The sequence below is a fragment of the Apis florea genome, unplaced genomic scaffold (genome assembly GCF_048593485.1).
Source record: "Apis florea isolate Af1SG1 unplaced genomic scaffold, ASM4859348v1 contig_1789_pilon, whole genome shotgun sequence".
Classification (NCBI taxonomy): Eukaryota; Metazoa; Arthropoda; class Insecta; order Hymenoptera; family Apidae; genus Apis; species Apis florea.
In genome coordinates, this window is record NW_028256481.1 from 2944928 (window position 1) to 2971917 (window position 26990).

Below are 26990 nucleotides of genomic sequence, written 5' to 3' on the forward strand. Positions count from 1 at the left end.
CTGTTTTATTATATCATAAATAAAATAGAAAATTTGAATTAAGGGTTGCGGAAATAGCGATCTCTACCGAAGATAAACGAAATGTTTCGGACAATCTATCGATTCCTTCCGAAGATTTCCGGAAATAACCGAGATTGTGAAAGTGACGTATATACGTCAGTGTGGGCCGACCCGCGTATCGTCGGTATTATCGTTTAAGAGGTGTTCTATAATTTCTCGTAAAAAGATTATTTAAAGGATAACAATATGCAATTATGAACTTCTTTTAATAACTTTTTAAAAAACTACTTGCAAGTTAAGAAAAGCGATTCACTGTCGTATGTTTGTAACTGGTGTAAAAAAAAATCTTGTTCTTATACGTGTGCGTTAGAGTGTCGATCAATTTTCTAGTCGACGAACTTGTTCTTATTCAGTTAATTAGGTTTACCTGTGAGTAAATTAATGTCAAATTAATAGCATTTTGACACTTCTTCTTTTGTGAAATATATATTGACTTATCATTATGCTTGATTATCGTAACATAACCTTGAAATTACAAATATTTCTCTTAGTTTTTTTTAGAAAATTTCCGTCCAAAATTACAATTTTTTTTATTGTAGATTCGACTCGGTGGTCACCTACGGGTGAATAAAAATGGCCACCCCTCAAACTCCGGGTAAGTTAATTTTTTTTCTGTATGCAATTTTGACAAATATACTCTTATTTGTCAGGTTGACAATAACTGTCTACAAGAAAAAAACATAAATTATTATTAATTTTCGATTTTATGAATTTTGTAATTTAAATAATTAATTGTTTCATAAATACTATTATTTTCATTCAGAAAAAATATTTTTTTGAATATTGTAGAATAAAAATTCTTTTAGGCATGGACCCTTGGACAATCCAACCTAGAGAACGTGCAAGATATAGAGAGCAATTTGATTCTTTAAAACCAATCAATGGTATTGTTACTGGAGAACAAGCAAAAGAATTTTTGCTTAAATCTCAGCTTCCACCTGTCATTCTTGGACAAATATGGTATTAATATTTTTTGTTGTTCTATTCAATATTTTTAATATCATAAAATATTATCATGTATATAATGTAAGAATATTATATAGGGCTTTATCAGATACAGATTCAGATGGAAAAATGGATATAAATGAATTTAGTATAGCATGTAAATTAATTAATTTGAAATTACGAGGATTTGAAATTCCTAAGACTTTGCCTTCAACTTTAATACAAAGTATAAAATCATTTTCGGCTAGTGAGTATAAAAATTAGTAAATAATTAATAAGTAAAAATTAATAAAGAATATTTCAATTGATGATTATGATTTTTATTTTTTAATGTTTAGATGATACTAATATTACAAATTTAACAAATGGAGCTGCTAATATTCCATCACAGAATAATGTAGCTTCATTAGTAAATTTATCTGGTCCACCACAAGTTCCCATACAGCCTTTGATTGGTGGAATGTCTATAGGATCTGTTCCACGTCCTCTTATAGCACCTCCACCTGCGAATGGACCATTACCAGGACATACTATTAGACCCGTTTCACCAATGACCTTACCAGGTAATTATATTCAGAATTTTATATTTAATATATAAATGATTAATATATATAATAAAAGAAATTTGATGAAAGAAATATAATAAAAAAATTTTCATAAGATTCATTAAAATTTTTATTAATATCAAATATTTTATTTCTCAACAAATATAATCATGTCTTATTTGATTTTACAATTATAACAATTATAAAACAACAAAGTTTTTATAAAGTTTATTTTAATTATAATCCTTATGATTATTATAATAAAAAAAAAATTTTAATAAATGCACAGCAATATTTAGCATTATTTTACTTATGCATCATACTACACAGCATCACGACAAAGTAAACAGAATGTGGCTGCCACTACACATGCCACAACTTACACAGCATCAAAGCCACCTGCTCGACCTGCACCACCCTCTGTGGGTATGTTAAAGAAGTGGATGTTTATATCTGAATTTTGTTCTATTTCATACTATTTTTAAAATTTATTACAATTCTTTAAGGCAATTTTTTTCTTTTATTGAATGACATGATCAGTTATATAATATGATATGCTGTGGTACATGCATTGAATGTAAAAATTAATTATTGCATGAAAGATATATTTTTATATATCCTTGAAAATAATTGTTTATATTGTATTATATTCAATTACCAATATTATAATATATTTTATGTATCCTATAAGACATGAATATTTATTAAAATAAGACATAATAGATTCTATAATATAAAAAATATATACTTTTTATTTTAACATATAAATATAACATACAATATCATTAAAATGATATTATATTATATTTTATGTTACTTACTATAAAAAACCAATATATGTATTGAAGAATATATTTCTATGCTTTTTTTCTATGTTTATGTTTTTATTTAATTATAAAAATAATATATATATATTGTACATTATGTATATATGTACAATATATACATTATTATTATTATTTGTGCGCGCGCGCGCGCGCGCGTGTGTGTGTGTGTGTGTGTGTGTGTAACATTATATAATCAATGTTGCAATAGCTTTGTTTATTGACTATATATACACTTCTATTTTTCATACTCTGCTATTTTTTATTTACATATATTTCCATGCACACTTATACAAATATAATAATATAAATATTTGTGCTGCAAAAAAAAGGAATCGTGCCTTCTACAAGTACTACCACTACCACTACTACTATTACTACTACTTCTAGTGGTGGTCCTCCTCAAAGACCTGCACCACCCACAAATATCGGTATGTTTTAAAATATAAATGGAATTTCAAAAATAGATCCGTTTTGGAAGAATGAATAAGATTGCATGTAAATTTAGGTAGTTTCCCTTATATTTAAATTTTAACATGAGAGAAATGATTCCTTTTTATATACATTATTGCCAACAGACATTTTTGAAATACATTAAATACAATAGAACTTCAAACTACATTAAATACATATATTTTTATTTAAAATATATTTAGTTATAAGTTAATTTTATCTTTATTGCTAAGCTTTCCATTGCAACTAGAATTTATATTGTTTTATTTGGCTTTTTGTTTAATTTTGGCTTTGATCTTGTGTATTATATTTTTATTTTATATATTCTTATTTTAAAAATTTTTAATAATTTTTTTGTATAAGTGGAATTATATATTTTTAGGAGCAAATTTCTCACCTGTTATCAGTGGTCCACCACCAAAACCAGCACCACCTTCGTTTCCTAATAGCCCTATTGCTGCTGGAATTTCACCAGTAAAAGTTCCATCTGTTTCTGCAACAACTGTTGTTCCTTCAGTTGTTCAATCTGTTCAACCAATGAATGCATCTGCTATAGGTACTATATATATATGTTCTCTTTATATATGTATTATTTATTCATTATTTTTTAAATATTTATTTAGACTTTTACTTTCCATTATAGATATATTTAAATCAGAATATCGATTAATTTGTCAATGAAGATTTATTCTTTTTTTTTTTTACAGATTTACTCGATCTTGAGTTTTCAGGTATACTTTATTGAATAAATTTCGTAGAAAATATAATTTTATTATATTTCTTTTTTATTTAATTTAACTAAATTAAATAAATTATGAATTAAATATTTTTTGATGATATTCTTAAATTTTAATTTTCTTATAATTCTTTTAAATTCTTTTAAAGTTTTAATTGTAAAAAATATTTTTACAATTATTTTATTTTTTTATAGTATTAATGAATATGTGTATTATATTAACTTATATTATGTGTATTATATTAACTATAAGTCATTAATAATTAAATTATTTTTCATTGAATTACAATTTTAATCATTCATGTATATATAAGAGAGCATATTTTATTTAAATGTTTACATATTTTGAACAGGTATGCCTACAGTAGCACCAATTGCACCCTTAAATACAAATCCAACACCAATTGCTGCTTTTGGTATGGGACAAACAATGCCTATACAATCATTATGTACTGCTATGGTTGTTCCAATAACAGGTGGTTCTATGGTACCATCAATTGCATCAATATCTAGTGGTACGTATAATTTTTTAATTATAAGATATTTTATTTTATCATAATTATTATATATTTTTTTAGGAACTGGTGTAGTATCCACTCCTCCAGTTGTAGGTTTACCTCTAGTATCTGCAACTACAACAAGTGGTACATTAGTAAATGGTGTTATTGCTCAAACACCAGTATCTACAAGTACACCATTAAGTACAATTGCACGTCCACCAAGTATAGATAGAGTTGGCTCGGTTGATTCACAACATAGTCAACATTCAGTAGGTTCCCCACAATCTGTAGAATGGGCAGTACCTCATCAAACAAAATTAAAGTATACTCAGTTGTTCAATACTTGGGATAGGACACGATCTGGATTTCTCTCAGGTCCTCAAGCTAGAAATATTATGGTGCAGTCACAGTTACCCCAACAAGTGTTGGCACAAATATGGTACAATAATCTAATAGCAAACATAAAATTATTAAAAGATTTTTAACATTTTTAATATATATGTTTAGGGCGTTAGCGGATATGGATTCAGATGGTCGTTTGAGTTGTGATGAATTTGTATTAGCAATGCATTTATGTGATATAGCTAAAATTGGTGAAAAAATACCTAATACACTACCAACTGAACTTATTCCACCTGTATTCAGGCGTCAACGACAAAGTAGCTTAACACTTTCACAAAGTGGTACAGAAAATATAGATCCATCAGCAGGTATGCCACAGGTAATTTCATTCTTTCTTTATATTTAAATAAATATATTAATATTTTATGTTATTTATAATTAATATTATGTTAAATATGTTAATATATTATATATATTACATGTTATAATTATTTTTTTTAAAGACCTCTTTTGAAGATAAGCGAAAAGAAAACTTTGAAAAAGGACAAGCAGAACTAGAGCGGAGACGTAAAGCTTTATTAGAAATTCAGCGTAAAGAACAAGAAGAACGTGAACGAAAAGAAAGAGAGGAAGCTGAAAAACAAGAAAAAATTAGGTAAATAAATGTTTGTTCAAGATCATATAAATAAAAAAGTTTATATAAATTTTATTAATGTATTATTTTAATTTGAAACAAATATTAGATTAGAACAAGAAAGACGAAGACAAGCAGAAATTGAGAAACAAATGCAAAGACAAAAAGAAATTGAGCAAGAAAAAGAAGAACAACGAAAACGAGCTCAAGAACAAAGAGAAGCAGCGCGAAAGTACAAGCGAAATTTTTCTATAAAAATTTGAATCATTAGAAATATCTTGTATTATTAATTTATTTTTTTAACAGAGAAATGGAGAGACAACGACAATTAGAATGGGAAAAACAGAAATCTCAAGAACTTCAAACTCAGAGACAAAAAGAACAAGATGTATTACTTAAATTGAAAGCAAAAAATCAAACATTAACTATTGAATTAGGAACACTTGTAAGTATTAAAGAAATAACTAATAAAAAAATAATTAATATTTATATAATTTCTTTTTATGATTAAGAATGATAAAGTGAAGGAACTATCGCAAAAAATTTGTGATACTCGAGTGGGTGTATCTGGTGTAAAATCAACTATTGATGGAATGCGATCAACACGTGATGCACAATTACAAGAAATGGCTGCCTTAAAAAATAAACTTCGAGAACAAAATCAAAGATTATTAGCCTTGAGCCAAGAAAAAGCTCGGATTGAAGCAAAGAATAAGTTAAATACAGCTATAGAGTCAGCAGGTCAAGAAGCTATCAAAATGGCTTTCGATAATAAACAAATTACCTTAAAACAAATGAAGGATAAAATTGCTGATTTACAGCAACAGGTATAATTATATAAATATATATATTATATATAATAAAAATATTATAATTTTTATATATAAAATTAATATTTATAGATTGATGCTAAAATGACTGATATAGAAAATAATAACGGTCAGCTCCAAGATATTAAAACACAACTGGAAACTTTAATAACTGATTGTAAGAATCTTTATGTAACCTTCGAAGATAAAAAATTAAAAGTTTTAGAACTCAGAGCAAGTAGTGATACTGGTGCTGGTACTGATTATACAACCTCTGCATGGGGTGATAGTGCTTGGAATGATACTTCAGCATCAATTAATGATTCTGCTTGGCCCGTTAATGATACATCTACAACTAATACAGTAGAAGAAACTACTCCAGGAATTATGAAATATAGAGCTTTATATGAATTTGTAGCTAGAAATCAAGACGAAATATCCTTCCAACCTGGTGATATTATTTTGGTATTATTATTACAAAAATATATTCACACATTAAAACAATAAAAAGAATGAAATTAAAATTAAATTATTTTTTTAATATATAAATATATAGGTACCACCTGTTCAAAACGCAGAACCAGGATGGATGGCAGGTGAAATTCGTGGTCATACTGGTTGGTTCCCTGAATCTTATGTAGAACCAATAGATACTGGAATCGCAAATGATAATGCTTTCATACAACAAGATAGTGTGGAAAAGAGAACATTAGAGTTAGTTAATTAAATAAAATCACTTTTTATTTAAAAAAAAGAAACTTATAATTCATTATTATTTTTATTTTATTATAATTATTATTAGAGGAATTGCTGAAGTTCCTGAAAACGTATCTGACGCGGGATCACTTGATGAACCACCTCCTGTCGAACCTCTTATACCTACCCTGGGATTAGGCACAATATGCGATATACAAGTAACAACTTTATATTATTATCGTCCTACAATGGATCAACATCTTCCTTTTGAGAAGGGAGATATCATTAAAGTTGATGAACAGCAAGTTAGTATAAATATATACATATAAATATAGTATATAATTATAATTAACAATATAATTATATTTATATATTAAATATATTTTATATATAAGATATATACATATAATATCTTAGGGTGATTGGTGGCATGGCATATCCAATAGCGGAATCAAAGGATGGTTCCCAAAATCTTATGTGAAAGAAATTGCTGCTAATCAAAACACAACAATAGTCGATGGTCTTAATGAATATTACGTAGCGTTATATCCATATGTTTCTACGGAAACTGGAGATTTAACTTTTAATCAAGGAGAAGTTATATTAGTCACTAAGAAGGAAGGTGATTGGTGGACAGGCAGTATAGGAGATAGAAATGGAATTTTTCCTGCCAATTATGTAGAAAAATGCGATGTTCCAGACCAAGTAAGATAATAGATTCCTTTTTTTTATTTTATTAAGTGAAATTTAAATAACTTGAATTCTAATATAGAAAGTAATATAACTTAATAACTTAATAAGATAATATTAACTTACATAAAACTTATAATAAAACAATGTTTTGAAATTTTATATATATAACATTAATCAGGGTGCCTCTGTAATTACTAATGTATCTGAAACAACTACAATTACTACAATTGAGGATACAACCACAAATAATCATGAAATAACTACTTCGGTCAGCCAAACAACATTGGTTCGTAATATTTTAATTTTAATGCTTTTGTTTCACAGCTATTTCGAAAATATATTTTTTGTGTACTGTAAAAAGTTATTATGTATTTTAAAAAGCTTAATAGATTTAAATATTAATGATTACTTTATAGATTTATAGATTCATTTATTATTTATTATATTATTTTATTAAAGCTAGATGTATATATATGTCCCATATTTAGCAAACAGAGAAAACCGCTGAGCAGCTCGAAGATGAAAGAGCAGCCGCGGAAGATAGAGCAGAATTGCCAGATTTTACTGCAATGGCTGCACAACAGGTAATTTAAAATTTGCTTATATATATATATATTTATATATATATATATATAATTTAGTAATATAATATTAATATTTAATGAGATTTAATTGTTCCTTTTTTATTGCTGATGTCCTGTTATCGCAGTATTATAAGGTAGTTTATTTATTAAAAAAATGTACCTGCTAAATATATTAATATATAGTTTAATATCCATGTTATAGCTTTGTAAATAAGATATTAATTTTTAATTATTTATAAAATATATTATACATATATAAAATAGTAAAAATATATTTTTATTCTTCTTTTAATAGAGAGGGAGAAAACCTGAAATTGTACAAGTCATTGCACCTTATGAAGCTACTAGTTCTGAACAATTAGATTTACAAAAAGGACAATTAATAATGATCCGTAAAAAGACAGATAGTGGTTGGTGGGAAGGAGAATTACAAGTATGTCAATTTATTATTTATATATCTATTATAATAAAATAATTAATTTTTCAACAATTATAATATTTTTATTTTGCTTAGGCACGTGGTAAAAAAAGACAAATTGGTTGGTTTCCTGCATCTTATGTTAAACCTTTAACTAGTAGTAGTAATCGAAGTACACCTGTTTCTCATGGATATCAAGATTCTCCTACAGATCCAAATGTTGGTAAGTATTTTTTAATTTTGATATTATTTACATTAAATATAATAAAAAATATAATAACTCATTTTATCAATATAGAACGTGTTATGGCATTATATCCATATCAAGCACAAAATGAAGATGAATTAAGTTTCGAAAAAGGTGATGTTATAACCGTACTTGCAAAAGACGAAGCAGCATGGTGGAAAGGCGAATTAAACGGAATGTCTGGTGTTTTTCCCAGTAATTATGTATCTTCTATGTGTAAGTAAACTTTTTTATTTTAAAGTTTTACATTTTAAAGAATTTAAGATATTTGTCTATCATAAGTTATAAAAGTTTTAAAAACAATTTTATAACATAAAAAACATAAAATTTATGTGAAATAATAAATATAATTATTACCGAATAATTTTAATTGCACGGATAGACGGACGACCGTCAGGTTTAGATTTTTCCTATTATAAAATATAAATTGATGTTTAACGAAAATATAATTTTTAAAAGTTTAATAAGCAATTTATAATTTAATACGACGGTCGTTTAATAGGACCAGATAAAATAGTTTTTCAAATATTGCTTTATCAATCAAATATGTTTAATATGTATACTTTAATATTGTATAATTTTTTGTTTATTATAAAAATATTTATAGATAAGATTTTGATAAAATTTATTTTTAGATAAATATAGATTTTATCATAAATATACATTATATTTATTTAAATAATATTTATACTTAAAATAATAAATTATACATTTGAATATAACATTCATTTGAAATTCAGCTATAAATTACAAACATAATATAGGATAGTTATCAAATATTTCGATATATTTTCTTGTTAAGATATAAATATTATTTGATTTTTATTATTTATAATTTAGAACTAAATGTTAGTTAATAATAAAATTATATGAAAATATTTCTTTAATTACAATTTGCAAACTATGTTGTCTGCTTTCTGCTCTGATATGTTTGTATTAAAATTTAATACTTTGGCTTGAAAAACGGTACATTTATATTATAATCGTTATTTTATTTCTGGTCTATTTATAACGTTAATTTTTCGCGAAATCAATTGAGAAACATATTTTCTCTATTATATAGCCTGCCTGTCTGCCTGCATGCCTGCCTGTCCGTCCGTCTGTCTGTCCGTTTGAGGTAGCTACTTCGTTTCAATGATAAAATATTTATAAAATTTCATTATATATATTATATTATTATTATTATATATTATATCAAAATTTTATATATTATTATAACATTATTTAATGTTATATACTTTTCAATATTACTTTAATATTTTACATATATTTTTCAATATTCAATAATTTAATTTGTTTCTTATTTTAGATTAGAAATATTATAAAATTAATTATAATAAAAAATTTAAATGATTAAATGATTAGACATTTGAGAAAAACATTTTATTTAATAAATATATATAAAGATTTATAAATATAGTAATTATAATAATCATAAATTGTTATTTATTTATATAATTTTTATTAAATATATAATTATCTTATTTTATTATTTTAAATATATGTCATAGTTTTATAAAATGCGAAAATTTAATACTGAAAATAATATATATATATTCGTTATATATATATATAACGAAATAGTTACTTCAAGCAATTTGAATTTGAAAATAATAAATGCATTTGTCTATAATATTTCGAAAGAATTCTTTTACTAATTATTATCTTTCGCCTTGCTTAACGTGCAGCATAAAGGATAGCAGAGCAGCACCGCAGCATTGCAGGCTAAAATAAAAACGTCTCAAGTGCAATAAGAATGATAGCAGTCCCTACAAGACAACCAACAAGTCTCATCAGTGGAGACAGTGAGCATAAAAATGAAAAGAGAAAAAGAAAAGAAAGACTCAGAGTTGGTTCTTTGTTTTTATATTACTCTAAATTATGAGTCTTTTTTTTCTGATTGGGGATCCTATTTGGTCCTTTATTTTCATTATCATTCAAATTGTTACCATATATTTTAATGATATTATTCTTTAAACTGTTGAATTTCTATATGGATTACAAACGCGCAATTAGCATTGCGCAGTATTTATATAATATATTCGTATAAGAAAGCACTAAATATTGAATAGCTAATTAATATGTTATTACAACCACCTGACATGTGCACCAAATTCTACCTCAAGTTTCTATTTTAATTCTGAATAGAGCTTTAAAAATCGATAAATATGATTTTTATGTCTATTTGAAATAGTATCTATTAGTAATTAATATTTCAAATAAAGATAAAAAATAACGTATATTTATTTAAAAAATTCGTTTTAGAGAACAATATAATATTTTTTATTTATATTAGCACTTTTAGCCCAAAAAAAGAATAAAAAAAAAATAACGAAAATGATTATACTCAAAGCTATAGTAGAGTAAAAGCACTTTTTGCTAAGACAAAGACAATAAATATCGAAATATTTATTCAACATTCATACTATTCTATATATTTAAAACATTCATACTTTATCTATTTGAAGAACTATTTGTAAATAAAAATATAAAACATTATCAGATATTACTCAATTTGGGCTTAAAGTGTTACATTAATAAAAATTATATATATAAGTCTAATTACTATTCAATTTTTATAATTGAAGCTTTTGAGAAATATCTTTTAAAATATTTAAATGTCTGTTTTTTTTATTAGCATTAGTATATTATTTGGTGTACAATACAGATGGTTTGTACAATTATATTGTGCCGAGGCCTAGAGCAAAAATATGAAATAAAATGAATTATTTTTCTGTCTTCTGAATAGAAAGAAAAAGAAAAAGGAGTTGTTAAATCATAATTTTGAATATTTCATTTTTTTCTTTCTAAAAAAAAGATAGATAGATAGAGAATTTATTACAATGTATTTGAGTAATCTCAAAATTTTTTAAAAATTATATAGTCTAATCTTTTTCTTAAATTTTTTTTAATTTAAAATTCTATAAATAAAAATAAAGATAAAAAAAAATATACATATTTAATATTGTGCATAATATTCACAAAGAGAATGCAAATATTATCTCTTTTAATTTCAATAAGTTTTACCAAATTTGTTGTTCCTATTTATTTATTCTATATATATTTTATATACATGTGTGTGTGTGTATGTGTGTGTATGTGTGTATATATATATGTATATATGTACACACATACATACAGTTATTATATGTTTTCTTTTGATTTGTCTGATAACATAATAGAAGATGATATGCTCCTTCTTCACAGCCTTTTATTATAGAGCCTAACTCATCATTATTATTAATAATCATAAATTAGATAATTATTATACCATTGGTGGGAATGATCTGTTAAGTAATGTTATATTGAACCAGTTTTTCCATCAATTTATCCCTGAGTAAATTAATTTATATAACTTAAGATATATAAATATCATTATAAAAATATATTATATATTATATTTAATTATAAATTTATTTTTTATATTTATTATTATCATATTATTGTTTTTAATTTTACGAAGTTTCGTACTGAGATACTTAAATGTTATTATTTCAAAATAATATTATTTTTATTATTTTATTATTAAAATTTTTTAGTAGAATAAATTTTTTAAGTATTTCTATATTGCGATTTAATGTTTAAAATTTTATATATAAATTTTGTAAAACAATATAAAATATTTATTTTAAAAAATCATTGAATGTTTATCCATTCCATTGGATCATTCAGGAATTTGATGGAATAACTAGTTTTGAATCATCGTAAAAGCGCACAGTAAATCAGCATATTTATATACTAATTAATCCTTTTACACATTCTATATAACTCTTGCAAAAAAAAGTGTATAAATATGCCTGATTGTGAAATTAAATATTGTGTGCTTAATATTAAGTATTCTAGATGCGCTAATAATCTTGTAATCTTTATCTAACATGTTGACAATGTGTAAAGCAAGTTATGCAACTGGATATTCTTAGATAAAAAATACTTATGTAGTATTATATTCTTAAGATTGTTACTATTTACAAAATATCAATATTGTTTGTTGTAATATTGAATCTCATTATGAATCTCAAATTGTGTGCGATATACTTTGAATGATAAGCATTGTATAAGTGTGAACAAGTTTTAATTATTCTATATCTATTACAGCTTTTGTTCACACTTCATGTGAATATATTTGAAATTTTTCACATGCATATACATGCTGTTCTTATACATATGTACACATATCCATATATAATATACAGACATGTTCACAAAACTACTGATTAAAATAAAGTATTTGTCTGTTGTAAAGTATTGTGTATAAAAATTGTTTATTCAATAATTAAAATCTCTATTAGAATATTTCATAATTTTAACATTTTATTTCAATAATTTTTATAAAATTTTATTATTAAAATTTAAATATAATTTTTTTATTTAAAATAATTTATCTAAAATTAAAGTAAATTTTTTTTAAAAAGGCAAAGAAAGATTGAAAGAACTTTTTACATACATTTTATGTGTAGTTAATGAGATGATAACTGACTTAATGGCTGGATTGGGTTCCATGGAAAGAAAACGACAAGAATACATTAAAGAACTTATCATGACTGAACAAGCATATATAGAAGATATGAGGCTTGTTCATGAGGTATTCTAAAATATATTATTTATATGTATATTTTTTATCTCTATATCTAAAATGAAATATTTTCTACAAAAAATTATTACAATATTAGTATAATATTAATATATATATATATATATATATATATATATATATATAATTATAGAATATTAATATACATATATAATTTATACTTTAAAAAATAAAAATTTTTTACAGGTATTTGAAAAACCTCTTATTGAAAGTTTAGTTTTAACAGTGGATGAAGTAGATAAAATATTTGTTAACTGGAGAGATATTATTGCATGCAATGATAATTTTTTGAGGTAATGTTTCGTAAAATATTTTACTCAAAAATATATATATATATAATGTTAAATTATTTATATGATGAATTTTTTCAGAACATTACGAATACGACGAGATAATAGCGAAAGTGGGATTGTAAGAATGATTGGAGATATTTTATGTGAAAATGTAAATTCTTTTTATTTTTTATAACCAATTTTATTTTGTAGATCTATATTTATATTTTTGTGTTTCAGATTCCTAGAATGTCAGCATACATAAGATTTTGTAGCTGTCAGATATCTGCTGCTGTATATCTTCAAAGATTGACCGAAACTGTACCGGAATTTGTTAAAGTTGCTCAAGTTTGTCAACAAGATCCACGTACAAAAGGAATGCCTTTGAGTTCTTTCCTCATAAAACCAATGCAAAGAATAACAAAGTATCCTCTTATTATTAGTAAAGTACATATTTGTCATGTTTTTAACTTTATATATATAATAAATAAAAAATAAATATTATATTAATTTATTCTAATCATTTTAGATTTTGCAACATACTCCAATTGATCATCCTGACAGACAATATCTTCAAGAAGCATTAGCCAAAGCAGAAGAATTTTGTACTCAAGTAATATTTTGGAAATATTGATTCTTGAATAATTTAGAAAAAATTAAAAAAAAATATATTATTATAATATTTATTTTTTGTTTATTTTCTGTAGGTAAATGAAGGAGTTAGAGAAAAAGAAAATAGTGATAGATTAGAATGGCTTCAAACACATGTGGTTTGTGATGGTCTTGAAGAACAACTTATTTTTAATTCTTTAACCAATTCTTTAGGTCCACGGAAACTTCTTCATTTTAGTATACTTCATAAGGTATATAAAATCTAGATTATAATCTTAGAAAATCTAAGTAATCTTAAAAAAGATTACATTTTTTTCATATTATATTTTCATATTTTGATTCATATTTTAAGCTTCATATTTTAAGCTTTGTATTATAATTTTCATATTTTTTTTTTTTTTTTTTCTTTTTTAAGGCAAAAAGTGGAAAAGAACTTGTTGGATTTCTTACAAACGACTTTTTATTGTTTGCTCAACCAATATTTACCAAAAAATCTTTATCCAATGGACAACAATTTTCATTTGAGAGAAATGAAAATCAAAAATTTAAAATGTATAGAAAGGTATTCTATAATATAAATAAATTATCATAATAATAGTATAATAATATTAACTGAAATTTTTTTTTTTTACAGCCAATATTCTTAAATGAGTTATTTTTTTTGGGTGATTCAGAAACAAATGGTAATATTAATTTAAGTTTCAGCGAAGGTACAGAAAATTCTAAAATACTCAGATTAAGAGATCACAAAAAACCAATAATATTATTAGCACCTACTCCAAGTGAATGTTCATTATGGGTTAAAAGAATAATAGAAGCAAAAAAAAAATTTATGGAGAATGAAAAATCACGTTTGCAAAAACAAAGATCAAGTAAGTTATATTTATTCTCATTATTTTTAAAAATTATTGAGATATAAAATATTTCGTATTTGTCCTTGTTTTATTATTATTAGTAATAGTGAATGATATAAATATTTTATAATATACATTTACAAAATATTTATTATAAATTTGACATATAGTAATATGTAAATGTGTATGAGTAAATAGAGCAGGCGCAATTTGGAGCGTGTGGCAGAATTCTTGTTACAGTGCTTGAAGGTTTCAATTTAAAGACAATAACTGGTAAGTGAACGCTTATGCTTAAATTATTTGTTTTTTTATGCATGTGCTTTTTAATTGCTTATGTGGCTGCTTGGTGCTATTTATTATTAGTGCTATTTATTTTTGATATAAGTATATTATAAAAAGAGAAATAAAATAAAATTATCTACAAAATCATTGAAGATTATTTATATTATAATTACAACTTTTATCTATGCAACATTATTTTAGTAACAAAAATTTGGCATGATTGTAGTTCGCAGGAGACCAATTCAAGGTAAACTTCAATTAGTAGTTATGGAAGCTGAAGATTTAGTTATATTGAAGAAAGGTAAAATATTTTATTTGCATGCAAATTTGCAGATTCGATACATGGATGGACATATATATTTTTTTCTTTTATAATCATATTTTGCATGTAATTTGTTTATAGTTAAATTTAAAAAAAATTATTTCTCTCAATTATAGATGATATTAATATCTAATAATATTAAATTTATAACATTAATAATAACTTAATAACATTAATTGTTACATATTAATTTTAAAAGCCATGCAACTGCAATTTACTTTATGCATATAATTTTTGCTTCATTAATAATATAAATATTATAATTATTCTAATTGGAATTATATTTATTTTTATATACTATAATAATTATAATTCTAACAAAAAAATCTAATTACATAGGAAAGTGTAACACATTTTGTAAAGTTAGTATGGGTTCGCAAGAACAAAGAACAGGCATTGTATCAGGAACTGATTGTCCTTTGTGGGACACATCAATGCAATTCCAAGTTAAGGATTTACACGAAGATACATTGTGTATTACAGTTTTTGATAAAGGCTATTATAGTCCAGATGGTAAAATTAATTTCACCTTAAATTAATTAAGCATAATTTTAATGATTTCTGAATAAAAAAATTATTTAAATATTATTATAGAATTTCTTGGACGAGCAGAAATAAGAGTTGCTGACATAATGCGAGATAGCAGAGATTCTTGTGGACCAATACAAAAACGAATACGATTACATGAAGTCGAAAAAGGCAGCGTTATATTAAAATTGGATTTGCGACTCTTTGGTAATCAATAAATGGATTAAATTGTTTATATTCACAATAATATTCATATTTACATATTAAATTATAATGATGTAAAGTTATAATTATTACTGCCAACAAAATTTTTCATATGATTACTTGTAAAAAAAATTTCTTGTTTAAATGTAATTAAATAATTTTAATAATTATAAATTTAATAATTATAAAAGCATAAAATAATTAATTTTTATATTTCATATTTATTGTATTTTATTGTATTTTCCAAAAGTTTATAATATGTAATACATTGTCTTAATCATTCAAGACTAATAATTTTGGTATTGGTTTATAAGAAAAAATATATATATATCTTTATTTTTATATAAAATTTGTCCAATCACTTTAATTATTAGTCTTCCTTAGAGATTAATTATTTATAATTAAATCTTGTTAAGTTACAATATTATTTTTATTGTTTTATTGTAAAATTAATAATAATAATATAACAAGATAGCATTTGTATTAAATATATTGTACAAAATATGAAGCATTTAAATAGGCATTAATATAAATAAATCAGATATACAATAAATAATTTAAAGAAAATAATTTATTATATTAAATACTCAGCATATGATTTTGATCATAATATATATTGACTTGTATATAAAAATCTATTATAACACATATGATAATATGTGAATTAAATGTACAAAATATAATTTTATAAATAAATTTTATAAAATTATTATATAGGCTATCTATAAAATAGATATATTAAATTAATATAATTATAATAATTTTTTATAATAATAATAATTTAATAATATAATAAATATTTTAGATGATTCTTAATAATCATAATTAAATGGATTATATGCAAAGTAGTGTAAATATATATAATAAAATTTTTAAATATAAGATAATTTCTCACTATTAAAAATAATATGTCATTTAATTTTTAAAAATAATCTAACTTAATTGAATTACTTGCACTTCATTGCATCCCATCCATCATCAAATTTAATGATCCAGAATTATAATTAAAGATCATATTCAGACTTACTTAGTTTATCTTCCTGAAGATAATAATATATCCCATCGATGCACATAATTTTAAGATATTTAAATCTCTTTTTAAAACAATGTTCCACTTAGCATTACTTTAAAATTTCAAATTATTAAAAATTATTGAATTATTAAAAAATTTTTTCTTTTTTTTTTTTTTTTTTGAAAAAATAATATTGCTAAGAGAAGCATAATAATTTACAAAATACAATAATGTCTTACATCCTCGAACAGATCGGAATTTTATGTTACAAGCTAATTACAAGTTTACAATTTTATTTTATTGCTATTCTCTACTTATTGGTTTTCATGAAAACAAACTTGAAATAAAAAAATACGAATATCATGTTCTTATTTTATTTCTCTATTTTAGAAAAAGAATTTCTAAATTTTTTCTCCCATACAAGTTGATAAAATTCGGTTTTGGTTTGCTCAAAATATCAGGCAATAGTGTATTCGAAATTTATCCTCATTTAATTAGCATATTTTTCTATATGACAAATATATTTTGTCATCAAACTGTTGAATTGACAGATTCGTGGGCATATGTATTTATTTCTGTTTTCAAGTCGTTAGATTCTTTATGTTCTGAATGATTCTCATTTTGCGTTGCGAATTCATAAATTGGTTTGAAGCCACCAAACATTTGTGGTTTAAAATTCTCGGCATCAAATTCCGTTTTTTCTGTCTGTATCTCTTCTAACGTAGCCTCAGAAGAATTATCATCTGATTTTCTATTAATAGTAGATTCCATCGCAACAACGCTCCAACCATTTTTTGAAGGTGTTTCTGCACTGATACTTGCTACAAATGGTGGCATAAAATTTTGTGGAGATGGTGCAGAACTAGAAGAACTAGAAGGTTGCTGAGATGGCAACAGAATAAGTTTTTGATTTTTATCAATTTCAGAATTTTTTTCATCTCGTATATCTACATCTAAACGATGAGAAGATTGCATTGTTGGAGTATAAACATAAGCAATTGGCGTAGAGGAAGGCAAGACTGGCAGACGATGAAGAGTAGCTGAAATTACATCATTTTTCTTCGGTGGAAAAGGCACAAAGTCCTGTAAATATGGAATAATATTCATGCTAGAATCCTTTTCATCTTTTTCTTCGATATTTTCTTGTACAGAATTTTCTTTTTGTCGCTGATCATTGGGTACTAATAATGGCGTTTCTCTCATTCCATTAATAAGAATGGAAGGATCAGGACGTTCTAAAGGATATGGAAAATCTGACATAACTGGACGTCTATTAAATACATTATGAATAGAAAGTTTTATTTCTTGATTCATTTCTTGTTGATTCTCATTGTCCTGAAGCAATGTTTCTGGAGGAAGTGGTCGATGAGGACCTCTCGTTCCAACTACCACACTTTCGTCTTTTTCTCTAGAATCATCAGGATGAATATTTACAGCAGTATTCACAGGATAAACTACATAAACTGGTGACTCAGCCATTGTTTCATGATTTTCAAGTTTTCTTCCATCTGCATTTTGATCAATCATTATTCTATCCGATTCATCATCTGTATTTGGTATACTCATTGGTAAATTTGATTCTGTAATATCTTCTTCGAATTCCTTATGTTGTTGAATCATTTGAAGAGTGGCTACATGTGGTGGATCTGCTGTTCTTCTCTTGGGAAATAAAGGAGGCTTTGGCGGAAGTTGAGGTGGTTCTTCCGAATAACGTTCTGACCGTTCTTCTTCTTCCAATCGTAATTTTTGATTAGTTAATCGATGTGCTAATTTAATATCTTCTCCTCTTGAAGTAACTGATACCGATGGGAGACGAAACCTCTTAATTGTAGAATCTGTTTCTCGAGAAGACATTGCATTTTCAATTTTTGTAGCAAACTTAACAGCATGAATTGGAAGAGGAGGAGGAGGAGGAGGAGGATTTAGTCTCTGAAGATAGAATGGAGCTGGAAGTAAAGGTCTCCTAGTTGAAGGATATGATTGAACAGGTTGTCTTACTCTAGTAGGATAAGTTTGACCAGCTGGAATTGTTCCAATGATTTCTGATCCACGATGTCCATGAGATGTCTTAGCATTTGGACGAAATTGTGGGAGAATATTTGGTAAAGTAGAATCGGGAGAATAAGGGCGTCTTCTTATTCCTATGAGTTCTGAAGGAAGAGTAGGAGATGATGATGGTGATTTTCCACGAGATGGTAATCTTTGAGGTCTAAAATGATCAGGCCGTACTGCAAGACCTCCATAATTATAGTGATAATAAAATTGTAAAGGCAACTTTGGTTGTTCAGCCGGTGGAGTCAAATTCTCTGAAAGTTGTGGTAGGTATTCTTTATTTGAAATTAGAGGATCCACTCTTACAGGTTTTAATGTTGTGGAAGAAGATTTTATTTCATTAGTTTCATTTGTAACAATGATATAATCTTCGATTGATTGTTTAGATTCATCCTTAGGAAATATGATTATATGATTAACATTTTTATCATTTTTTTTATCTTCTGACTCTTCTAAAAGTACAGTATCCTTTATAAATGAATTTTGTGTTCTAGGAGGTTCTATTTCATTAGCTAGTTTTTGAATTTCGGTAGGATTAGGTTGTCTCCATTGAGCATAGGTGTAATTATTCTCCATTGCAGATAAAGGTAAACCAATTATTTCTTGAAAATCTATTTGTGAATCATAATTGCTTTTATTTGATGATGCATTATAGAAAGGTCGAAAAGAAGAATCTAATTTGCTGGAACTACTATAAGGATTCTCTCCAATTGCAGTACCTACGGAATAATATTCACCTTCAACATTTTGTCTGTTTCCAAGGACAAAAGATACCATATCCTGATCAGGTGGTATCAATATGTTACTAGTGCTCTCTACAAGAATTTCTCCGGTTGGTTTTTGATTAATAATTGTATTTGGATGATATCCCTGATTCACAATAATATTATCTGCAATACCATGTTTTCGATCATTTTCAAATGACATATGTTCATTATCTAAAGGCATGGATGTTACTGGGTGTAGAGAAGGAACTTGAAATGGTAATGAATTACTTTGTAAAATATTTTCTTGAGATATTGGTAATAAATGTATTGCAGAGGATGATGGAACTGATGTGTTTATTATTGTAGTCGTCACGGGAATGATTTCTGGATTTTTTTCAGTGATCGTTGTTATATTAGAACTGGATGTTGTAGTAGGCAATGTACTGGTTTTTGTAACTTCATTGGTTGTTTCTTTCATTGAAACATAATCTTTTATTTCTTCCTCTTCTTCTCCAATTTCATAATCTTCGTAATTATTGATGTATTCTTCGTGTTTTATAGGAGGTTTCGTTTGAGAATCTCGATTATGATGCATTATATTATTTGATCCTTGATGATTATTATTGTACATAGATGATTGAAGTTTCTCTATAGGAAGAATATCATCATAATCCTCTAAATAATCAATAAATCGTTTAGGAGTGGAAATTGAAGGTTTCCAAGTCGTTACAATAGGTAACTTCATAGAAGTTGAAGTAATAGATGGAGAAGTGGTTGTCGTAGTAGTAGCAGTAGTGGAGTTTGTCTTTGGCGTTGAAGTTATGGTAGCTTTAGAAGTTGTAGAAATAGTAATGGTATTAGGTATAATCGATGACGTAGGTTTAAGTGTCGTTGTTGTCATTGTTGTAGTCATCGTTGTAATCGAAGTTGCTTTAGATATATATGGTCTTTTGGTAGAATAATATACAGTTTCTCCATGATAGGGTTTATGATTATAAGTACTATAACTATTCGATCCACTCTGAACTTTTGTATTTGCATAAGAACTTGATATCAACGGATACTTGTCTTTATCATATTTACCAGAAGAATAATGTATAGGAAGATTAAGAAAATCATGAAAATTAGGTGAATAAGGATTAATTTCGTTGGGACTAACATCCTCAGTTTCTTTGTTGTTTTCCTTTTTTTTTTTCATTAAATAAGAACTGTTTCCTTTTGAAAAATCTTTGATCTGTTCGTCTTCGTTCAATTCTTGATAATGATTGGTATAATTTAAAGCCTTGACAGGCTTCTCAAAATCAATCTTACCGGTGATAGGATCCTTTTCGAGTGAGAATGGCTTGCCACCATTGAAGGCGAAAGGATATGGCACGTGATAACGCGGCATTTCTTCATCGTCTGACGTCGAAAGAGCAACGGTGCTCTCTTCTATATTAAGATCTAGGTCAAGATCATCCAGCTGTGCCGTCCTTGCCAAATTTGGAGAAGATTCAGTTTTTTCTAGCAAAGACTTTGGTGGATTGTTATCCATATGACCGCCCATTAAATATTCGGGCAATACACCACTTATACAAGTCAGTATGACCATTAGTCTCCATGGATTAAATTGCATTGTTTTTGACAGATCTGAAAACAAATTTCATATTGTGTAATAAAATAAAAAATTTTAATTATCTCTAATATAAAAATATGTAATTTAAAAATTGATTTATAAAAAATTTTATATATTAATCATAATTATAATTATTATTGATAAAAATATTATTATACATATTATACATATTATACAGGAAAATTTAAATGTTGAATTTCATTTTAATAATTAAATTTGAATGTTGAATTTCATTTTAATAATTAAATTTGAATATTGAATTTTTCTATGATTTTATTTTTTTTATTATATGTTTAAAAATGTATTCAGTTTTTTTTGCATATATTTATAAAACTTGAAATTATTCAAAATGTTTGTTCATCAATTGTCAAAGCATTGAATAAAGTATAAAAGTATTTTATTCCTTATTTTATATTTAATATAATTTAATATGATTGAGAGATATGGTTTGTTATATTGATTTATCGCATCATATCTTCATCGAGATTACTATAAATGCTTCAGCAAATTTGCATGACATTCTTTATAATAAGAACAACGCGAACAAATAAAAAATAACTAATTAACTGTTCACTTATATAAATAAACATGTAATAAAATAATAATCTTTAATTTAAAAATATTTTCTTTTCTTATTTATAAAATATCATTTAATTTATGTAAATCATTAATAATGTGAAAAACAATATATTATGATTATAATAATCACATAATAATTATAATAATTATAATAGTCATGATTTAAAAATAAAAATAAGAATATATTTTAAATTTTTAATAAATAATGAATTCTCTGATCATTAAAGAATTTTCAATATTATATTATCAATATTAAACATAATAATAAAGAAAGACAGAATATTTCATTTTTCATCAAGCAGAATCACGTTTCAACATATAACGGGTTTTCCCATCCTCTCTCTCTTTTCTTCTATTTCATATTCTTCTTGTGGCATTCCAGTAGTTTTATCGAGATTGTGCTACAATTTCGGTCTTTATACGATTGGTATTTGGCAATAGAATTGTGTTACTCGCACTTTCGAACGAGCTTCCGTTGTCATAGACAAATTATTGTCTCAAGGAAATTCCCTAAAGCAATTGAAAACGCTTTCGGATGTACATGATGATTAAATAATGATTAAATGTTTTATGCATATATAATATACTATTAATAATATATATAATAATATATTATAAATATTATAGGATATTTCTTATATAGAATATAAATATTTCTGTTCAAATTCCTATTAAATTTCAACAGTTTTGTGTTCTACAAATAAAAATAAAATATTACAAATAAAAATAACATAAATGCTTTATTAAAAAATTATAATAAAAATTATAATAAAAAATTATAATAAAAATTATATAAATTCTATAAATATCTATATTTCCATTTCGAAAAGTTACTTATTTTTATATTTGATATCGATAAATTATATTTATTGTAAATTCCAATTCGATGTAGTTTTGTTTAATTTCTAACTACAATACAATTTTTATTTTTGTTAATTATTTTAATTAATTTGTATCGTATATATGTATTTATATATTATAAATATTCTTATTTAAAATTATATTTTTAAAATATAAATCTAAAATTGTAAAATTTAAAAAGCCGAAAAAATCAATTTCAATCAATTTATTATTTAATATCATTTAATAATATTCATTAAGCAGAGAAAAAGTTTCATAACTTTTTAATAAAGTATAGTTTTATAAACTTATTGTTATTTATTTTTACGGTAAAAATTTTTACCTGATATAATTTGAATGAAAAAATTTAAAACATTCTGCATATATGTATATATATATATATATATATATATATATATATTGATTTTTTAAATGTTTTTATGATTGTTTTTCAAAATTGTTTTGTTTAATTATTGATGAAAAATATCTTTTCTTGTTATTTAATAATATTATTATTTTTATGTATCATTTTTTCTATTTCATATTTACAAAATATTAAATTTTATAATTTAAATAATTTAAATAACTAAAAAATCATGTTTGAAAAAAATTTTAAAAATTGAAATAAAAAGAATTCATATACTTTTTTGCTCTCTTTTATTTATAATCCTGCTTATAAATTATAAATTACTTTAATAAAAGTATTATAATAATATTATAATAATTGATCCACTTTGTGTATAATTGATTTTCGTTTTTTTTCTAATTAAAAATTATAAAAATATAAAATTTTTGTTAACATAAATATTATATAAAAAAATTTATTATTGAATATATTAAACATTACGAAGATCTAATTATAGAAAAGTATTGGCAAACTAGAATAAAAAAAATTAAAATAAACAAATCTTATCGTTTTTATTATTGGTTAAATAGCAGAAAAGAACACAAACAGATTCAATGAATTCAAGCAATTTTATATTCTATTTTAAATCCAAGATTTTTCTGTGATTATAATATTCATCTTTAAAATATTCGTGACCATGATCGCCTCTTAACTCAGTAATTGATACTGATATACAGAACACAAATATATATATACTATTCATCGGAATGATCTATTTTAACTGTCTCAGTTTTAGAGGTTTTATTCTTGAGAATTGTATCAGATCCGTGAAACATCCGTCATCAATATATAACATTTATTATTGATATTCTTTTCTTTTTTTTCTTTCTCTTTTATAATATTTTTTATTATGAATGGTTTATTGTGATTTCAATCAATTATTTTGAAAATAAAGAATCCTTTGTTAATCCTTTTTTTTTATATAATTAATGAAGCGTTTAATTTTACATTAATTAGAAATCAAAATCTTTGTTGAATTTGTATTATTCTATGATTTATAAATCTTTAATTTTAATAAAAAGATTTATTTTCAATTATTTTTAATTTTTTTTTTAAAGAATCTTATTTTCTTTTATCAATCATTTCTTGATTAAAAATTGTAATTATTATTCAAGCAAGATAATATTAATATACTAGATAATCAAATAATCTATTTATTTATTTTTTAATTAAATTGTTTACAATAAAATGCAATGCAAAAAATACCGTTTTCTTAAAATTTAATTTTTTTAATACATTTTAACATGATGCTTATTATATATATATGTGAAACGGTTTGTAACGTTTTATACCGCAAACTCGCCCTAATTACATATAACGGTACTATGATTGCAGAATATATATATATATATATATATATATATATATATATATATATATATATATATATATATATTTTTTTTTTTAATTATATATTATGCTTATAAGAAAATCATGGAATATTATATACATTTTATTCTCATCCTGATTTATGATTTATGATGATGAAAATATATAATGATGAAAAGACTTGCAATTTCCATAAGCAAAATTTATTATTTAAATATAACTTGTAATATTTTAATTTTTTTTTATAAATTGTTTGATTGAAACAAGTTCTTTTAAATGTAATTTTTTATTATTTTATTTGATTTATGAAAAGAATTAAGAAATATAGATTTCTTGGAATTATAATTTTCCATAAAGATGGATTAAAATGATTCAAAATGATTCATATTATGTAATTTTCTCATATTTATACCTCTATATAAATATACATATTTAACATTTATATAATATACATATGTATAATTATTTTTTAAAATATTTTTTAAATAATATTTTATAATATGTGATAAGGTGCAATTATTTAAATTATAACGAAAAAAAACGAATTGACTTATAATTAATTCAAGAATTCAAAAATTAAATAAAAAAATAAATTATTTAAATTTTAAATTTAATTATTTATTTAAATTTAAATTTTAAAAATTAATCAGCTAACATATTTTTTTATTTTAAAAATAATAAATATTAATGTAGTTAAAAAATAAATCATGAATCCAATAATAAAATACCTGAATCCAATAATAAAATGAAGGTGGATATTTTCCACTGATCTCAGAACTAGAATTCCCAAGCATTTAAAACTCCATGTAAATAAACTCTAATTATCCTTGAGTTCGTCACTTTCGGTTTTTACTCACAAAGAAAGCAATTAAAATCGCGAATCCGATGAAGGTGAATAGAACGTACGACGAAACCATGAAAACTTACAATCCTAGTAGAAGGTCACAGATCGACTGAGATGCGTCAACGACCAGGTGACAGTAGGAAGACATCAGAGATGGTAGCAGTAAGACGAAGAGGTGGAAACATAAAGGAACGTGAAATGTATTTTATAAGAACAGGACAGATCCAGAGAAGGAAACGGAATCCCGGAAGATTCTCCTTCAGAATGAAAGTATAATGAATCAATGAATTTTTATGACTTCGATTTTCAAAAATTGTGAAAAAAATTAACTTTTATTTTTTATTTTTTTATTTTATTTTATTAATTTTGTATTATATTGTATTGTATTAAATTGATGACTGATATATAAATTAAAAAGAATCTATTTTTAAAATTTTTAAAAGAATTTTCATTTTTTTTATAAAAAATTTATAAATTGATATTAATAAATTAGTGATATATAAAATAATAATATATAAATTTTTAGAAAACTTTTAGATATTGATAAAAATTTAAATTTATAATATATTTTTGAATAAATAATAAATAAATTCTATTAATAAATAAATTCTATTTTCATAAATAATTAAGTTATATTTTTTTTAAGATATTTTTGTTAAATGATTTATAATATATTGATATATTGATATAAATATCATTTTTGGTTTTTTTAATGTTTATTATAAACTTTGTTAAATTTTAATCATTCTTCATGTTTTTCAATTAATATTTTTTTTTTAATTTATTTTTATAAAATAAAATAAATTTATTTAATTCAGTAAAAAAAATAATTCACTAACTAATATTATATTAAAAAAATTTGTTTTTTGTTTTCATAAAAAAAAATGTAACATGAGAAACAAATACAACTTTTTAAGATTTTTTAGAATACATCAATGTAGAAAAATTCTTTCCTAAAATATATCAATTATAGAAATATTCTTTAATGTATATATTATAGTTGTCAATAAGAAAAAGAAAGGAAGAAAAAAAATGATATATTTTAATGTATTTCACGGTTAGATGGTGGAGGTAAGAAAGAAGAGTAGTTGAATCTGACTAATGAACGGCACAGAGTCGACAGAACGGTACGTGGAACAGTTAGACGACGACCCACATTACAGGGAGTTGTTCAGGGCCGGCCAACGTGCCAGTTTCTTCGAGCTTATCCTCCGTTAACGCAAACTAGATGTTTTAGAATTTTACTAATATCTTTCAATTATTCTTTCTCTTTTTTCTTTAAAATTTCTATCATTATTTGAATATAATTATCTTTGTATTTCTGTCTTTCTTTCTTAAAATTTATATCAATGATTTACTAACGAAATTATAGATTTATTTTATTTAGAATTATTTCTAAAATACACATTAATCATTATTGATATTCAAGCACTATTCATTTCTTTAAAGAAGATT

General features: G+C 24.1%; 2 protein-coding genes and 1 long non-coding RNA gene across 14 annotated transcripts; 2 read left to right on the forward strand and 1 right to left on the reverse strand.

Moving 5' to 3' along the window:
* Positions 1-126: 126 nt before the first annotated feature.
* Dap160 (dynamin associated protein 160) lies at positions 127-16704 on the forward strand. Of its 11 annotated transcripts, XM_031919769.2 has the most exons (37): positions 138-429; positions 600-655; positions 867-1020; positions 1104-1252; positions 1344-1568; positions 1881-1976; positions 2707-2805; positions 3210-3383; positions 3535-3558; positions 3917-4078; positions 4142-4502; positions 4571-4784; positions 4909-5060; positions 5149-5271; positions 5346-5484; positions 5552-5866; positions 5942-6313; positions 6405-6562; positions 6651-6849; positions 6962-7249; positions 7416-7523; positions 7726-7821; positions 8117-8254; positions 8336-8462; positions 8538-8702; positions 12944-13068; positions 13264-13370; positions 13449-13521; positions 13590-13796; positions 13879-13962; positions 14057-14212; positions 14377-14523; positions 14596-14833; positions 15014-15088; positions 15324-15398; positions 15759-15932; positions 16014-16704. In XM_031919769.2, the coding sequence occupies exons 2-37, from the start codon at positions 634-636 to the stop codon at positions 16163-16165; spliced, it is 5673 nt and encodes a 1890-aa protein (XP_031775629.1). In that variant the 5' UTR covers positions 138-429; positions 600-633; the 3' UTR covers positions 16166-16704. The 11 variants fall into 11 exon arrangements, with proteins under 11 accessions (XP_086765713.1, XP_031775629.1, XP_086765689.1 ...); XM_086909563.1 differs by lacking the exon at positions 15324-15398; XM_086909581.1 differs by lacking the exon at positions 7726-7821.
* On the reverse strand, positions 16353-25675 carry LOC100870483 (uncharacterized). Of its 2 annotated transcripts, XM_086909625.1 has the most exons (3): positions 25420-25646; positions 21234-21551; positions 16353-20570 (listed from the first exon to the last, which is right to left on the reverse strand). In XM_086909625.1, the coding sequence occupies exons 2-3, from the start codon at positions 21535-21537 to the stop codon at positions 17695-17697; spliced, it is 3180 nt and encodes a 1059-aa protein (XP_086765751.1). In that variant the 5' UTR covers positions 21538-21551; positions 25420-25646; the 3' UTR covers positions 16353-17694. The 2 variants fall into 2 exon arrangements, with proteins under 2 accessions (XP_086765751.1, XP_012348671.2); XM_012493217.3 differs by having other exon boundaries at positions 16353-21551; positions 25420-25675.
* On the forward strand, positions 25530-26631 carry LOC147658686 (uncharacterized). Its single transcript, XR_015292451.1, has 2 exons — positions 25530-25805; positions 26598-26631. It is a non-coding gene; the product is annotated as an uncharacterized LOC147658686 (long non-coding RNA).
* Positions 26632-26990: the final 359 nt, after the last annotated feature.